Source organism: Anomaloglossus baeobatrachus, chromosome 7 (assembly GCF_048569485.1).
Source record: "Anomaloglossus baeobatrachus isolate aAnoBae1 chromosome 7, aAnoBae1.hap1, whole genome shotgun sequence".
NCBI classification, from domain to species: Eukaryota; Metazoa; Chordata; class Amphibia; order Anura; family Aromobatidae; genus Anomaloglossus; species Anomaloglossus baeobatrachus.
Window position 1 is genome coordinate 306357215 of NC_134359.1, and position 18567 is coordinate 306375781.

Below are 18567 nucleotides of genomic sequence, written 5' to 3' on the forward strand. Positions count from 1 at the left end.
GTAAAAATAATTTGAAAAATGGCATAGAGTCCCCCATATATTTATACCCAGCGCAGGCTGCAGCCCCCAGCCGTGCACTTATCTTGGCTGTGTATCAAAATACGAGCGATCCGTGATTTGTTTTTTTTTCTTCAATTATTTTAATAAATAATTTTTAAAACCTGGCATGCAGTCCCCCTGACTTTTGATACCAAGCCAAGATAAAGCAGACAGCTGGGGGGATGGTATTCTCAGGCTGTTGAGAACCATGGTTATTAACCCCGACGTACATTTCGCATGTGTTGTATTATAGCTTCATCAGGGGGATGGAGTTTCTGTTGCACCCCATGGTATAGGGGGACTTTAAGTGCTTTCATGTGCTATGCACTTAGTTTCCTAAAGACCACCTGTGGCGGCGTATGTGTGCATGACCGCAATATCCCCCCAGTGGAGGTTCAGGCCGTCTGGTTATACGGAGCATGTGTGTATTTTCTGTATTATAGTCACTTGTATGCCGCCAAATTGTTCAATAAATTATTTAATTTTTAAACAAAGACTCCACATCACTCCTGTGTCCATAGTAATGGGGAAGGGGGGTCTATGAGACCCCCACAACTGACCCTGTAAGTAAAAATAAACACAAACACACAAAAATTCTATATGTAAGATTTTAAAACAAAACCACCTTCTTTCACCAATTTATTAACCCCCTAAACCTCCCACCCCCGCAGGTCCCATGTAAACTACACGAGGTCCCACGATGATCCCGGCTCTGCTACATCTGAGGTCGCAGCGCACGGTCACGTTAGAAAATGTGGCACGTAGCCCTGTAATGATAATCTCCTGCTGGTTAATCTGTGATTTTATCACAACTACAGTGAGCAGCTCAGTCAGTGACACATCACTGGAATCAGGGTCTCTGTTCTGAGATTAGGGGGCAGAATCCTGGTGACAGAGTCCCATTGATTTCCCAGAGGAGCATTGCATGGTCTATAAGCTTCCTCACACTGGCACGTCACGCTCCACAAGGAGAAACCCCGAGGTTTCGAAAATAACAACCCACCAGTGATATCTACAACCACTAGAGGGCGCTGTTACAGATGATACACCTCCCATCATTCTGGACTGCAGGCTTTTCAGGCAGGCGCTGCTGACCCCCCCCGGACCGTCCTCCCTGCAGCCGCTGCTGACCCCCCCCAGGACTGTCCTCCCTGCAGCCGCTGCTGACCCCCCCACAGGACTGTCCTCCCTGCAGCCGCTGATGATTCCCCCGGACCGTCCTCCCTGCAGCCGCTGATGATTCCCCCGGACCGTCCTCCCTGCAGCCGCTGATGATTCCCCCGGACCGTCCTCCCTGCAGCCGCTGATGATTCTCCCGGACCGTCCTCCCTGCAACCGCTGATGATTCTCCCGGATCGTCCTCCCTGCAGCCGCTGATGACCCGACCCCCCCCCAGACCGTCCTCCCTGCAGCCGCTGATGACCTCCCTGGACCGTCCTCCCTGCAGCCGCTGCAGACCTCCCTGGACCATCCTCCCTGCAGCTGCTGCAGACCCTCCGGACCATCCGCCCTCCAGCCGCTGCTGACCCCCCCTGGACCGTCCTCCCTGCAGCTGCTGCTGACCCTCCGGACCATCCTCCCTGCAGCTGCTGCAGACCCTCCGGACCATCCTCCCTGCAGCCGCTGCAGACCTCCCTGGACCATCCTCCCTGCAGCTGCTGCAGACCCTCCGGACCATCCGCCCTCCAGCCGCTGCTGACCCCCCCGGACCGTCCTCCCTGCAGCCGCTGCTGACCCCCGGACCATCCGCCCTCCAGCCGCTGCTGACCCCCCCGGACCGTCCTCCCTGCAGCCGCTGATCCCGGCCGGCACAGAGTGTGGGCTAAATGTGTAAAACAATGCAGTAACCAGAGAAGATTGGTGCAGAACCCCCCATTGTATTTCCACTAGGTGTGAACACGGCCTTACAGCCAGAATAAGCCGGTGTCAGGACACATAAAAAGGAGAAAGTTCTGTCTGCGGCGACTGAAGGAAACGGCTCCGTCATCACCTCACAGGACCAGCCATTGTCTCTCATACAGCGCCCCCCCCCGTACACAGGCTGTGTCTGGTACTACAGCGCATCTCTATAGACGTGGATACTGGGGAGCTGCAATACCAGATCCCACCTGTAGTCAGGGGGCGCCGTATACACGAGAAAGCCCTGTGTGTATCTGACCCTATGCTGTGATACCGCTGCTCAGCTCCTGTATCTCAGCAATGTGTGATACACATCCCCCATCTCCTCACAGTCCTCCAGCAGATTATTAAGAAAGGAAAGTGAAAGTTAATACCGGTGAATATAATCTGCGGGGTGGATGATTCCCCCCCCCCCCCCCCCCCCCCCGTCACCCTCCACCCCCATCACTATATTCACCCCTCCCCCCATATTCACCCCCCTCCTCCTCCGTTCCTTTATTTCACTTTCTATATGAGTGCACTGGGTGTGATCAGCGAGCGAAGTGCAGACGATCCGCCGCAGAGCGAAAACAGCGAGGAGAGGTATATACACTGTATACACTGCGTCTGTATACGGCATATGTGCACCAAGCTATACGGAGTGTGTGCAGCGTGCGAATGTATAATGTGTGTGACGCCTCAGTGTGTATATAGCGTGCGATGCCTCTGTGTGTATATAGCGTGCGATGCCTCTGTGTGTATATAGCATGCGATGCCTCTGTGTGTATATAGCATGTGACGCCTCAGTGTGTATATAGCGTGCGATGCCTCAGTGTATATATAGCGTGCGATGCCTCTGTGTGTATATAGCGTGCGATGCCTCTGTGTGTATAAAGCGTGCGATGCCTCTGTGTGTATGTAGCGTGCGATGTCTCTGTGTGTATATAGCATGTGATGCCTCTGTGTGTATATAGCATGTGATGCCTCTGTGTGTATATAGCATGTGATGCCTCTGTGTGTATAAAGCGTGCGATGCCTCAGTGTGTATATAGCGTGCGATGCCTCTGTGTGTATAAAGCGTGCGATGCCTCTGTGTGTATAAAGCGTGCGATGCCTCTGTGTGTATATAGCGTGCGATGCCTCTGTGTGTATAAAGCATGCGATGCCTCTGTGTGTATATAGCATGCGATGCCTCTGTGTGTATATAGCATGTGATGGCTCTGTGTGTATATAGCATGTGATGCCTCTGTGTGTATATAGCGTGCGATGCCTCTGTGTGTATATAGCGTGCGATGCCTCAGTGTGTATATAGCGTGCGATGCCTCTGTGTGTATATAGCATGTGATGCCTCTGTGTGTATATAGCATGTGATGCCTCTGTGTGTATATAGCGTGCGATGCCTCAGTGTGTATATAGCGTGCGATGCCTCTGTGTGTATATAGCATGCGATGCCTCTGTGTGTATATAGCATGTGATGCCTCTGTGTGTATATAGCGTGCGATGCCTCAGTGTGTATATAGCGTGCGATGCCTCTGTGTGTATATAGCATGTGATGCCTCTGTGTGTATATAGCATGTGATGCCTCTGTGTGTATATAGCATGCGATGCCTCTGTGTGTATATAGCATGTGATGCCTCTGTGTGTATATAGCATGCGATGCCTCTGTGTGTATATAGCATGTGATGCCTCTGTGTGTATATAGCATGCGATGCCTCTGTGTGTATATAGCATGCGATGCCTCTGTGTGTATATAGCGTGCGATGCCTCTGTGTGTATATAGCGTGTGATGCCTCTGTGTGTATATAGCATGTGATGCCTCTGTGTATATAGCGTGCGATGCCTCAGTGTGTATATAGCGTGCGATGCCTCAGTGTGTATATAGCATGTGATGCCTCTGTGTGTGTATATAGCATGTGATGCCTCTGTGTGTATAAAGCGTGCGATGCCTCAGTGTGTATATAGCGTGCGATGCCTCTGTGTGTAAAAAGCGTGCGATGCCTCTGTGTGTATATAGCATGTGATGGCTCTGTGTGTATATAGCATGTGATGCCTCTGTGTGTATATAGCGTGCGATGCCTCTGTGTGTATATAGCGTGCGATGCCTCAGTGTGTATATAGCGTGCGATGCCTCTGTGTGTATATAGCATGTGATGCCTCTGTGTGTATATAGCATGTGATGCCTCTGTGTGTATATAGCGTGCGATGCCTCAGTGTGTATATAGCGTGCGATGCCTCTGTGTGTATATAGCATGCGATGCCTCTGTGTGTATATAGCATGTGATGCCTCTGTGTGTATATAGCGTGCGATGCCTCAGTGTGTATATAGCATGCGATGCCTCTGTGTGTATATAGCATGCGATGCCTCTGTGTGTATATAGCATGTGATGCCTCTGTGTGTATATAGCATGCGATGCCTCTGTGTGTATATAGCATGTGATGCCTCTGTGTGTATATAGCATGCGATGCCTCTGTGTGTATATAGCATGTGATGCCTCTGTGTGTATATAGCATGCGATGCCTCTGTGTATATAGCATGTGATGCCTCTGTGTGTATATAGCATGCGATGCCTCTGTGTGTATATAGCATGTGATGCCTCTGTGTATATAGCGTGCGATGCCTCTGTGTGTATATAGCGTGCGATGCCTCTGTGTGTATATAGCGTGTGATGCCTCTGTGTGTATATAGCATGTGATGCCTCTGTGTATATAGCGTGCGATGCCTCAGTGTGTATATAGCGTGCGATGCCTCAGTGTGTATATAGCGTGCGATGCCTTTGTGTGTATATAGCGTGCGATGCCTCTGTGTGTGTATATAGCATGTGATGCCTCTGTGTGTATATAGCATGTGATGCCTCTGTGTGTATATAGCGTGCGATGCCTCTGTGTGTATATAGCATGTGATGCCTCTGTGTGTATATAGCGTGCGATGCCTCAGTGTGTATATAGCGTGCGATGCCTCTGTGTGTATATAGCATGTGATGCCTCTGTGTGTATATAGCGTGCGATGCCTGTGTGTGTATATAGCATGTGATGCCTCTGTGTATATAGCGTGCGATGCCTCAGTGTGTATATAGCATGCGATGCCTCTGTGTGTATATAGCATGCGATGCCTAAGTGTGTATATAGCGTGCGATGCCTCTGTGTGTATATAGCATGTGATGCCTCTGTGTGTATATAGCGTGCGATGCCTCAGTGTGTATATAGCATGTGATGCCTCTGTGTGTATATAGCGTGCGATGCCTCTGTGTGTGTATATAGCATGTGATACCTCTGTGTATATAACGTGCGATGCCTCAGTGTGTATATAGCGTGCAATGCCTCTGTGTGTATATATAGTGTGTGATGCCTCTGTGTGTATATAGCATGTGATGCCTCTGTGTGTATATAGCGTGCGATGCCTCTGTGTGTATATAGCATGCGATGCCTCAGTGTGTATATAGCATGTGATGCCTCTGTGTGTATAAAGCGTGCGATGCCTCTGTGTGTATATAGCATGCGATGCCTCTGTGTGTATATAGCATGCGATGCCTCAGTGTGTATATAGCGTGCGATGCCTCTGTGTGTGTATATAGCATGTGATGCCTCTATGTGTATATAGCGTGCGATGCCTCTGTGTGTGTATATAGCATGTGATGCCTCTGTGTATATAACGTGCGATGCCTCAGTGTGTATATAGCGTGCAATGCCTCTGTGTGTATATATAGTGTGTGATGCCTCTGTGTGTATATAGCGTGTGATGCCTCTGTGTGTATATAGCGTGCGATGCCTCTGTGTGTATAAAGCGTGCGATGCCTCAGTGTGTATATAGCGTGCGATGCCTCTGTGTGTATATAGCATGCGATGCCTCAGTGTGTATATAGCATGCGATGCCTCAGTGTGTATATAGCGTGCGATGCCTCTGTGTGTATATAGCATGCGATGCCTCAGTGTGTATATAGCATGTGATGCCTCTGTGTATATAGCGTGCGTGTCTCCTCCATGTTGCTCGGTGTCCACCTTCCCTGTGTCTCCTCCATGTTGCTCGGTGTCCACCTTCCCCGTGTCTCCTCCATGTTGCTCGGTGTCCACCTTCCCTGTGTCTCCTCCATGTTGCTCGGTCTCCACCTTGCCCATGTCTCCTCCATGTTGCTCGGTCTCCACCTTTCCCGTATCTCCTCCATGTTGCTCGGTGTCCACCTTCCCCGTGTCTCTTCCATGTTGCTCGGTGTTCACCTTCCCCGTGTCTCCTCCATGTTGCTCGATGTTCACCTTCCCTGTGTCTCTTCCATGTTGCTCGGTGTTCACCTTCCCCGTGTCTCCTCCATGTTGCTCGGTGTTCACCTTCCCCGTGTCTCCTCCATGTTGCTCGGTGTCCTTCTTCCCCGTGTCTCCTCCATGTTGCTCAGTGTTCACCTTCCCCGTGTCTCCTCCATGTTGCTCAGTGTTCACCTTCCCCGTGTCTCCTCCATGTTGCTCGGTGTTCACCTTCCCTGTGTCTCTTCCATGTTGCTCAGTGTTCACCTTCCCCGTGTCTCCTCCATGTTGCTCAGTGTTCACCTTCCCCGTGTCTCCTCCATGTTGCTCGGTGTTCACCTTCCCTGTGTCTCTTCCATGTTGCTCAGTGTTCACCTTCCCCGTGTCTCCTCCATATTGCTCAGTGTTCACCTTCCCCGTGTCTCCTCCATGTTGCTCGGTGTCCACCTTCCCGTGTCTCCTCCATGTTGCTCGGTGTCCACCTTCCCTGTGTCTCCTCCATGTTGCTCGGCATCCACCTTCCCTGTGTCTCCTCCATGTTGCTCAGTGTTCACCTTCCCCGTGTCTCCTCCATGTTGCTCGGTGTCCTTCTTCCCTGTGTCTCCTCCATGTTGGTCAGTGTTCACCTTACCCGTGTCTCCTCCATGTTGCTCGGTGTCCACCTTCCCCGTGTCTCCTCCATGTTGCTCGGTGTTCACCTTCCCCGTGTCTCCTCCATGTTGCTCGGCGTCCACCTTCCCTGTGTCTCCTCCATGTTGCTCAGTGTTCACCTTCCCCGTGTCTCCTCCATGTTGCTCGGTGTCCTTCTTCCCTGTGTCTCCTCCATGTTGGTCAGTGTTCACCTTCCCCGTGTCTCCTCCATGTTGCTCGGTGTCCTTCTTCCCTGTGTCTCCTCCATGTTGGTCAGTGTTCACCTTCCCCGTGTCTCCTCCATGTTGCTCGGTGTCCTCCTTCCCTGTGTCTCCTTCATGTTGCTCGGTGTTCACCTTCCCTGTGTCTCCTCCATGTTGCTCAGTGTTCACCTTCCCCGTGTCTCCTTGCTCGGTGTTCACCTTACCCGTGTCTCCTCCATGTTGCTCGGTGTCCACCTTCCCTGTGTCTCCTCCATGTTGCTCGGTGTTCACCTTCCCCGTGTCGCCTCCATATTGCTCGGTGTTCACCTTCCCCGTGTCTCCTCCATGTTGCTCGGTGTCCTCCTTCCCTGTGTCTCCTCCATGTTGGTCAGTGTTCACCTTCCCCGTGTCTCCTCCATGTTGCTCGGTGTCCACCTTCCCCGTGTCTCCTCCATGTTGCTCGGTGTCCACCTTCCCCGTGTCTCCTCCATGTTGCTCGGTGTCCACCTTCCCCGTGTCTCCTCCATGTTGCTCGGTGTCCACCTTCCCCGTGTCTCCTCCATGTTGCTCGGTGTTCACCTTCCCCGTGTCTCCTCCATGTTGCTCGGTGTTCACCTTCCCCGTGTCTCCTCCATGTTGCTCGGTGTTCACCTTCCCCGTGTCTCCTCCATGTTGCTCGGTGTCCTTCTTCCCTGTGTCTCCTCCATGTTCGTCAGTGTTCACCTTCCCCGTGTCTCCTCCATGTTGCTCGGTGTCCTCCTTCCCTGTGTCTCCTCCATGTTGCTCAGTGTTCACCTTCCTCGTGTCTCCTCCATGTTGCTCGGTGTCCTTCTTCCCTGTGTCTCCTCCATGTTGGTCAGTGTTCACCTTCCCCGTGTCTCCTCCATGTTGCTCGGTGTCCACCTTCCCCGTGTCTCCTCCATGTTGCTCGGTGTCCTTCTTCCCTGTGTCTCCTCCATATTGCTCGGTGTTCACCTTCCCCGTGTCTCCTCCATGTTGCTCGGTGTCCTTCTTCCCTGTGTCTCCTCCATGTTGCTCGGTGTTCACCTTCCCCGTGTCTCCTCCATGTTGCTCGGTGTCCTCCTTCCCTGTGACTCCTCCATGTTGGTCAGTGTTCACCTTCCCCGCGTCTCCTCCATATTGCTCGGTGTCCTCCTTCCCTGTGTCTCCTCCATGTTGGTCAGTGTTCACCTTCCCCGTGTCTCCTCCATGTTGGTCAGTGTTCACCTTCCCCGTGTCTCCTCCATGTTGCTCGGTGTCCACCTTCCCCGTGTCTCCTCCATGTTGCTCGGTGTCCACCTTCCCCGTGTCTCCTCCATGTTGCTCGGTGTTCACCTTCCCCGTGTCTCCTCCATGTTGCTCGGTGATCACCTTCCCCGTGTCTCCTCCATGTTGCTCGGTGTCCAACTTCTCCGCATTGCCTTTGTGTTGCTCGGTGTCTGCCTTTCCCATGTCTCCTCCATGTTGCTCGGTGTCCATTTCCTCCATGTTGCTCGGTGTCCACCTTCCCCGCATTGCCTTTGTGTTGCTCGGTCTCCAACATCCTCGTGTCTCCTCCATGTTGCTCGGTGTCCATCTCCTCCATGTTGCTCGGACTCCACCTTCCCCGTGTCTCCTCCATGTTGCTCAGTGTCCACCTTCCCCGCAGTGTTTTTGTGTTGCTCGGTCTCCACCTTCCCTGTGTCTCCTCCATATTGCTCGGTGTTCACTTTCTCCGCATTGCCTTTGTGTTGCTCAGTCTCCACCTTCCCCGTGTTTGGAGTGATTCACCTACTTTGGGGATTCTGTCCCGTGGTTGTCCGTAGGTCACAGGTAACGATGGTGCTGGTCGGAGTCTTCTCTCGGGAGGATGAATCTTCTTATCGCTGGTTGGTGGACGTCCTTGTGAGCAGCCGCTGTATGGACGACGTCCGATGTGTGACCATCACAAACACCTTCCAGAAATTCATGGAAGAGACTGATAAATGCGACTTTGCCATTCTCTATCATTCGAAGAAACGAGGAAGGGTCAATGTCACTAACGTGGTTGACTCCCTGTATGATGACGAGCTGCAGTACCTCCACAATGTGTACGGTGAGGATCATCCACATCTCATCAGTAACAGCCATGAGCTGTCCATCAGGGTCATACATGGGGAAATCCACCGAGGCCATACATGACACTGTTCACCAGGGTCGTACATGAGGCCGTCCACCAAGGACATACGTGGGGCCGTACATGGGGCGGCCTGCCGGGGTCCAGTGCACTACAATGTAATATGGTGCTTGTAATTGGAGTGGTATAGCAGCGCCCCTCAATCTGTGACTGAGGTTCTGTCAGGAGGGTGCAGCGGCCCCAGACTCCTGTGTCGCTAATTTAGGAGGTTTGGCCCGTCTCTTGAGCCTACGCTCCTCATATTGGCCAGTTGGTGGCTCTCCATGATAACAAACCTGCACTGGTCCTTTTGGTTGAAGGTGTGGTCCGACGTGCTTACCACAAAAACAGCGCCACATCTGTTCCCAGGTTATGAACGGTATTGCACCCCAATATCATTCACTAGTAATGCGCTGAATTGCAATACCAGGCAGAGCCATGTACAGGGGGGGCGCTGGTTCTCAAAGGAAGCAACCATCTTTTTTGTGATTCTGTTCGACCTTTGTAATTTGACTCCTAATGAGGCAGCAAAATGTTCACCGCCCGACTGGCATCTGTACGAGGTGACGACCATCACCTATAGGACAGCTCGGGCAGCGCAGAGCGGCGGCGTCTCCACACACCGAAAATATGTACAGTCAATTACTACAAAAGCGACAAAATGGGGAAAAAATCTGGAAGCAGCCGCCAAATAATGCACCTTGTCCCGCCCTCGTCCTGCCCTCATTTATGGGCTCGGATGCCCGCTCCTGCCCTCGTTCTGCCCTCATTAATGGGCTCGGATGCCCGCTCCTGCCCTCGTTCTGCCCTCATTAATGGGCTCGGATGCCCGCTCCTGCCCTCGTTCTGCCCTCATTAATGGGCTCGGATGCCCGCTCCTGCCCTCGTTCTGCCCTCATTTATGGGCTCGGATGCCCGCACCTGCCCTCGTTCTGCCCTCATTTATGGGCTCGGATGCCCGCACCTGCCCTCGTTCTGCCCTCATTAATGGGCTCGGATGCCCGCTCCTGCCCTCGTTCTGCCCTCATTAATGGGCTCGGATGCCCGCTCCTGCCCTCGTTCTGCCCTCATTTATGGGCTCGGATGCCCGCTCCTGCCCTCGTTCTGCCCTCATTAATGGGCTCGGATGCCCGATCCTGCCCTCGTTCTGCCCACATTTATGGGCGCGGATGCCCGTTCCCGCCCTTGTTCTGCCCTCATTTATGGGCTCGGATGCCCGCTCCTGCCCTCGTTCTGCCCTCATTAATGGGCTCGGATGCCCGCTCCCGCCCTCATCCTGCCTTCATTTATGGGCTCGGATGCCCGCTCCTGCCCTCGTTCTGCCCTCATTAATGGGCTCGGATGCCCGCTCCCGCCCTCATCCTGCCCTCATTTATGGGCTCGGCTGCCCGCTCCTGCCCTTGTTCTGCCCACATTTATGGGCTCGGATGCCCGCTCCTGTCCTTGTTCTGCCCACATTTATGGGCTCGGATGCCCACTCCTGCCCTTGTTCTGCCCACATTTATGGGCTCGGATGCCTGTTCCCGCCTTTGTTCTGCCCACATTTATGGGCTCAGTTGCCCGCTCCCGCCCTCGTTCTGCCCTCATTTATGGGCTCAGATGCCCGCTCCTGCCCTTGTTCTGCCCACATTTATGGGCTCGGATGCCCGCTCCTGCCCTCGTTCTGCCCTCATTTATGGGCTCAGATGCCCGCTCCTGCCCTTGTTCTGCCCACATTTATGGGCTCGGCTGCCCGCTCCTGCCCTTGTTCTGCCCACATTTATGGGCTCGGATGCCCGCTCCTGCCCTCGTTCTGCCCTCATTAATGGGCTCGGTTGCCCGCTCCCGCCCTCGTTCTGCCCTCATTTATGGGCTCAGATGCCCGCTCCTGCCCTCGTCCTGCCCTCATTTATGGGCTCAGATGCCCGCTCCTGCCCTCGTCCTGCCCACATTTATGGGCTTGGATGCCCGCTCCTGCCCTCGTCCTGCCCACATTTATGGGCTCGGCCGCCCACTCCCGCCCTCGTTCTGCCCACATTTATGGGCTCGGCCGCCCACTCCCACCCTCGTTCTGCCCACATTTATGGGCTCGTCCGCCCACTCCCGCCCTCGTTCTGCCCACAGTGTCAGTGTCTACACACGGCTTTCTGTCTACTCCTCCGTGATCGTCTCCTCTGGTGACTTTTGCAGGAAGAAATAACGTCCTGGTTGTGATTGATGATCTGGACATCAGCAGCGAAGAGGAGAAATCCAGAATCCTCAATCATCAGCCGAGTATCGGAGAATTCGCCCTGGATCTGTTCATCTTCAGTTCCAATGATAAAGCCAATCTGTATAGGAGGGCAAACCAATCCCTCGAAGAGATGAAGAGGATAATAAGAGGTAATGGGAGCTAGAAACTAAGGACGGGGGCTAGAAACTAAGGACGGGGGCTAGAAACTAAGGACGGGAGCTAGAAACTAAGGACGGGGGCTAGAAACTAAGGACGGGGGCTAGAAACTAAGGACGGGGGCTAGAAACTAAGGACGGGGGCTAGCAACTAAGGACGGGGGCTAGAAACTAAGGACGGGGGCTAGAAACTAAGGACGGGGGCTAGAAACTAAGGAAGGGGGCTAGAAACTAAGGACGGGGGCTAGAAACTAAGGACGGGGGCTAGAAACTAAGGACGGGGGCTAGAAACTAAGGAAGGGGGCTAGAAACTAAGGACGGGGGCTAGAAACTAAGGACGGGGGCTAGAAACTAAGGACGGGGCTAGAAACTAAGGACGGGGGCTATAAACTAAGAAATGGGGCTATAAACTAAGAAATGGGGCTATAAACTAAGGAAGGGGTCTAGAAACTAAGAAATGGGGCTATAAACTAAGAAAGGGGGCTATAAACTAAGAAATGGGGCTATAAACTAAGAAAGGTGGCTATAAACTAAGAAATGGGCTATAAACTAAGAAAGGGGGCTATAAACTAAGAAATGGGGCTAGAAACTAAGGAAGAGGGCTAGAAACTAAGGAAGGGGGCTAGAAACTAAGGAAGGGGGCTAGAAACTAAGGATGGGGGCTAGAAACTAAGGAAGGGGGCTAGAAACTAAGGACGGGGGCTAGAAACTAAGGACGGGGCTAGAAACTAAATACGGGGGCTAGAAACTAGGTACGAGAGCTAGAAAATAGTCACGGGAGCTAGAAATTAGGCAAGGGAGCTAGAAACTAGAGACTAGAGCTAGAAACTAGACACGGAAGCTAGAAGCTAGACATGGGAGCTAGAAACTAGGCATATGATCTAGAAACTAGACACGGGAGCTAGAAACTAGGCATAGGAGCTAGAAATTAGGCACGGGGCTAGAAACTAGGCATGGGAGCTGGAAACTAGGCACGGGAGCTAGAAACTACACACTGGAGCTAGAAAATAGGCACGGGAGCTAGAAACTAGACACTGGAGCTAGAAACTGGGCATGGGAGCTAGACACTAGGAACGGGAGCTAGAAAGGCAAGGGAGCTAGAAACTAGGCACGAAGCTAGAAACTAGGCATGGGAGCTAGAAAATAGGCATTGGAGCTAGAAACTAGGCATGGGAGCTAGAAAATAGGCACGGGAGCTACAAAATAGGCAGGGGAGCTAGAAACTAGGCACGGAAGCTAGAAACTAGGCACGGGAGCTAGAAACTGGGCACAAAGCTAGAAACAGGGCACGGGGTCTAGAATGTAATGCAGGGGAGCTAGAAACTAGACACTGGAGCTAGAAACTAGGCATGAGAGCTAGAAAATAGGCACGGGAGCTAGAAACTAGGCACGAAGCTAGAAACTAGGCACGGGGTCTAGAAAGTAATGCAGGGGAGCTTGGGTGACGCAAAGATGGAGGACAGCAAGAAAAAGCTAAGAATCTACCAGCACAAGGCAAGGTGTCATGGTTTTGTTTTCTTTTTTTGCAGGAGCCAGGAGAAGGGGCGGCAATGTACATGTAAGTGCGGATCCACAGGCTGCACACATTACACTATACCGCCAATGCCTTGTAATTAAATGTGCGCATCCACACCCCCACAGATAATTGTACACATCCGGGCTATTATGATCTTAGGTCTGGTGGTCGCTAGTGCTGCACTCACATTGTATGTGCGACTGTGTGCAGCAGCCTGTATCTGCTCAGGAGATGCACAGCAGAACATACAGAGGCATCCAAAAGTGTGTGCACCCCTGGTCAAAATTACTGGTATTGTAAACAGTTAAGCAAGGTGAAGATGAAATGATCTCCAAAAGGCAGAAAGTTACAGATGACGCATTGCCATTGTATTTTAGGCAAAAAATAATAATAGTTTAAGAATGTAAAAGGTAAAAATTAACAAAAAAGGAAACTGGGCCAATGCAAAAGTTTGGGCACCCTTCATGGTTAGTACCTAGTAGCACCCCTTTGGCAAGTATTACAACAACAGCTTGTAAATTCTTTTTGTAGCAGCCAAGAGTCTTTTAATTCTTGTTTGAGGGATTTTCCTCCATTCTTCCATGTAGATGTCTTCCAGGTCTGTGAGATTCCTGGCTCGTATTCCAATTCTCTTCCAGGGATCTCACAGAACTGGAAGACGTCTCCAAGAAGAGCAGTGCATGCAAGACGAGCCAGGAATCTCACAGAACTGGAAGACGTCTCCAAGGAAGAGCAGTGCATGCAAGACCAGCCAGGAATCTCACAGAGCTGGAAGATGTCTCCAAGGAAGGGCAGAGCATGCAAAATGAGCCAGGAATCTAACAGAACTGGAAGACTTCTTCAAGGAAGAGCAGAGCATGCAAGATGAGCCAGGAATCTCACAGAACTGGAAGACGTTCTCAAGGAAGAGCAGAGCATGCAAGACAAGCCAGGAATCTCACAGAACTGGAAGACGTCTCCAAGGAAGAGCAGAGCATGCAAGACGAGCCAGGAATCTCACAGAACTGGAAGACGTCTCCAAGAAAGAGCAGAACATGCAAGACAAGCCAGGAATCTCACAGAACTGGAAGACGTCTCCAAGGAAGAGCAGAGCATGCAAGACGAGCCAGGAATCTCACAGAACTGGAAGACTTCTCCAAGGAAGAGCTGTGCATGCAAGACGAGCCAGGAATCTCACAGAACTGGAAGACATCTCCAAGGAAGAGCAGAGCATGCAAGACGAGCCAGGAATCTCACAGAACTGGAAGACGTCTCCAAGGAAGAGCAGAGCATGCAACACGAGCCAGGAATCTCACAGAACTGGAACACTTCTCCAAGGAAGAGCTGTGCATGCAAGACGAGCCAGGAATCTCACAGAACTGGAAGACATCTCCAAGGAAGAGCAGAGCATGCAAGACGAGCCAGGAATCTCACAGAACTGGAAGACATCTCCAAGGAAGAGCAGAGCATGCAAGACGAGCCAGGAATCTCACAGAACTGGAAGACATCTCCAAGGAAGAGCAGAGCATGTGAGACGAGCCAGGAATCTCACAGAACTGGAAGACATCTCCAAGGAAGAGCAGAGCATGCGAGACGAGCCAGAAATCTCACAGAACTGGAAGACGTCTCCAAGGAAGAGCAGAGCATGCGAGACGAGCCAGGAATCTCACAGAACTGGAAGACATCTCCAAGGAAGAACAGTGCATGCAAGACGAGCCAGGAATCTCACAGAACTGGAAGACTTCTCCAAGGAAGAGCAGAGCATGCGAGACGAGCCAGGAATCTCACAGAACTGGAAGACGTCTCCAAGGAAGAATGGAGGAAAATCCATCAAACAAGAAATGATAGACCCTTGGCTGCTATAGTGTTTCCAAGCCAAAGGGGGTGCTATGAGGGACTAACCATGCAAGGTGCACAAACTTTTGCATTGGCCTATTTGGATTTTTTGTTAATTTATGTTCGTCTATTGCATTTTTACTTATTTTATTTTTGCCTAAAATACGAGGGGAATGTGTCACCTGTGACTTTTTCCCATTGAGCGATCCTTTCATCTGCTGTTCACAATAACAGTGATTTTGAGCAGGGGTGCCCAGACTTTAGCATGGCACTGTATACATGCACATATATACTGACAGAGGACAGTATTGAGATGTTGCTTCTATGATTGAGCCGCGCCGTCCTCGCAGTGCCACCTCCGGCCCCGTGATATCACTGAGAGGTGGAGGAGCCGCGGGAGCTCAGCCATGGGTGGGCCCGTATACTCTTCTCCGTACAGTATATACCTGCTGATACGTCGCCCCCCTGTATATGGATATGTATATCTTTATTATTTCCTTACAGGGCACGGAGCACCGCACAGAGGCCTCCGCAGACGCCCGGGGGACGCGAGCGGTGAGTTCTCCCATATTTCTCATGGCGCAGTTTTGTCTCCTCACATGCTGCAGATTCTGTCCCTCATATCAGGGTCTTTCTGGATTGCCCCCCATAGTCGGGGCTGGACGGAGACAGATTTCCAGCTCTGGTATTTGAACGCCCCCAGAGCCATGCAGCCCCCGTCCTTCTCCAGATGGGGTCTCTATTACTAATGTCACTCCACCTGGAGGAAATCAAGACCTACAAGACCCATATTTCCAATAATACCGCTGCACCACGACCACCAGATAATGCCATGGCAGTGCCCACCAGCGCCAGCAATCAGCACCTGGCTGCCAGTGTGGGTGAAATAATGATTCCTGGACCTGGAGAGCCGAGCTGAATCCTAATGGTGTGCACATTACTCATTATATAGCACACTGTTAGGATCCCCAGGCTGCACTGCTGCTGAACATGTGCTCCAGGGTGGACAATTCCTCTAAAAAAACAATATCAGCATCAATACTGCAACATAATAGATAAATAATACCGCAAGACCATAGCCACGTATTACCGACACACACAGTAGTGATAAGACCGCCATGCTCATCATCAGTCAGTATACTTAGATATCACCGCCATACAGTCACCATATAATGGTGCTATGAGGTTCTCACCAGTCTCTGCAGACCATACTTGTGTAATGGCCCCCCCAGTATGATGGCCCCCAAAAGAGTAAGATGACCCCAACAATCCTCTACACACAGAACGTTGGCCCCTATCGCCCCCACACACCACTATGATGGTCCCCTACAACCCCCCACACAGTATGGTGGCCCCTATCGCCCCCCACACACCAGTATGATGGTCCCCTACAGCCCCCCACACAGTATGGTGGCCCCTATCGCCCCCCACACACCAGTATGATGGTCCCCTACAGCCCCCCACACAGTATGGTGGCCCCTTTATGCTGGATGTTGAGGCTCTCTGCTCCGTTAGTGGGGGGTGCAGAGACTTTTGCTATATTGCGGATACTGTGAAGCGTGGTGATTAATGCTATGCGGCTCCAGCCCTGAACATGGCGTCATAATTAGTGATATTCGGCATTTTCCGGTTCTTTCTCTTTCAGAATCGCTGCTGTATGATCTCCATCATCGTTGCTATAGCGATTGCCGGGATCATTCTCATCATAGTGTTGAGCACGTCTCATCATCAGAGCTCGGGTCACCACAGCACGGGGGCCACGACACATCGTGCAATCATCAAGAACATCAGTAACTTGACCACCGCACCCTATGTCCACCGCTAGCTGTGCTACCTCTATGTAATACTATATATAGTATGAGCCACGCCCACTCAGTGATGTCATGAGCTCCTGACAGCTTGTCCGGCCCCCGAGGAGCCTCTCACTTCTTGTTTTGTCCTGATCTCTTATCCATTCTCATCATGTTAATATTCTGTCGAGTAGAGAATCTTGTGATGATTTTTATGTTCTGTTCTAACAATCCCATAAAAATGTTTACAAAGAATAAACCCACAATCTGCTATCAGCGTCCGATTATGTGCGGAGACCAGGGCGGCTCCACAGATCACATCAACATTGCTCTATACTCCTCCTGGGGAGTTGTGCTACACACAATGGCTGTTCTATACTCCTCCACCAGGGGGAGCTGTGCTACACACAATGGCTGCTCTATACTCCTCCACCAGGGGGAGCTGTGCTACACACAATGGCTGCTCTATACTCCTCCACCAGGGGGAGCTGTGCTACACACAATGGCTGTTCTATATCCCTCCACCAGGGGGAGCTGTGCTACACACAATGGCTGTTCTATATCCCTCCACCAGGGGGAGCTGTGCTACACACAATGGCTGTTCTATATTCCTCCACGAGGGGGAGCTGTGCTGCACACAATGGCTGTTCTATATTCCTCCACCAGGGGGAGCTGTGCTACACACAATGGCTGTTCTATATTCTTCCACCAGGGGGAGCTGTGCTACACACAATGGCTGTTCTATATTCTTCCACCAGGGGGAGCTGTGCTGCACACAATGGCTGTTCTATATTCCTCCACCAGGGGGAGCTGTGCTGCACACAATGGCTGTTCTATATTCCTCCACCAGGGGGAGCTGTGCTGCACACAATGGCTGTTCTATACTCCTCCACCAGGGGGAGCTGTGCTGCACACAATGGCTGTTCTATATTCCTCCACCAGGGGGAGCTGTGCTACACACAATGGCTGTTCTATACTCCTCCACCAGGGGGACCTGTGCTACACACAATGGCTGTTCTATATTCCTCCACCAGGGGGAGCTGTGCTACACACAATGGCTGTTCTATATTCCTCCACCAGGGGGAGCTGTGCTACACACAATGGCTGTTCTATATTCCTCCACCAGGGAGAGCTGTGCTACACACAATGGCTGTTCTATACTCCTCCACCAGGGGGAGCTGTGCTACACACAATGGCTGTTCTATATTCCTCCACCAGGGGGAGCTGTGCCACACACAATGGCTGTTCTCTACTCCTCCACCAGGGGGACCTGTGCTACACACAATGGCTGTTCTATATTCCTCCACCAGGGGGAGCTGTGCTACACACAATGGCTGTTCTATACTCCTCCACCAGGGGGAGCTGTGCTACACACAATGGCTGTTCTATATTCCTCCACCAGGGGGAGCAGTGCTGCACACAATGGCTGTTCTATATTCCTCCACCAGGGGGACCTGTGCTACACACAATGGCTGTTCTATATTCCTCCACCAGGGGGAGCTGTGCTACACACAATGGCTGTTCTATATTCTTCCACCAGGGGGAGCTGTGCTACACACAATGGCTGTTCTATATTCCTCCACCAGGGGGAGCTGTGCTACACACAATGGCTGTTCTATATTCCTCCACCAGGGGGAGCTGTGCTGCACACAATGGCTGTTCTATACTCCTCCACCAGGGGGAGCTGTGCTACACACAATGGCTGTTCTATATTCCTCCACCAGGGGGAGCTGTGCTACACACAATGGCTGTTCTATATTCCTCCACCAGGGGGAGCAGTGCTGCACACAATGGCTGTTCTATATTCCTCCACCAGGGGGACCTGTGCTACACACAATGGCTGTTCTATATTCCTCCACCAGGGGGAGCTGTGCTGCACACAATGGCTGTTCTATATTCCTCCACCAGGGGGAGCTGTGCTACACACAATGGCTGTTCTATACTCCTCCACCAGGGGGAGCT

The 18567-nt window shown here is 51.9% G+C and overlaps 1 protein-coding gene across 1 annotated transcript; it reads left to right on the forward strand.

Annotated features, from left to right (window-relative positions):
- Positions 1–2461: 2461 nt before the first annotated feature.
- Positions 2462–16864, forward strand: LOC142246585 (uncharacterized). Its single transcript, XM_075319653.1, has 6 exons — positions 2462–2520; positions 8789–9057; positions 11287–11478; positions 13014–13042; positions 15320–15370; positions 16461–16864. The coding sequence occupies exons 2-6, from the start codon at positions 8802–8804 to the stop codon at positions 16638–16640; spliced, it is 708 nt and encodes a 235-aa protein (XP_075175768.1). The 5' UTR covers positions 2462–2520; positions 8789–8801; the 3' UTR covers positions 16641–16864.
- Positions 16865–18567: the final 1703 nt, after the last annotated feature.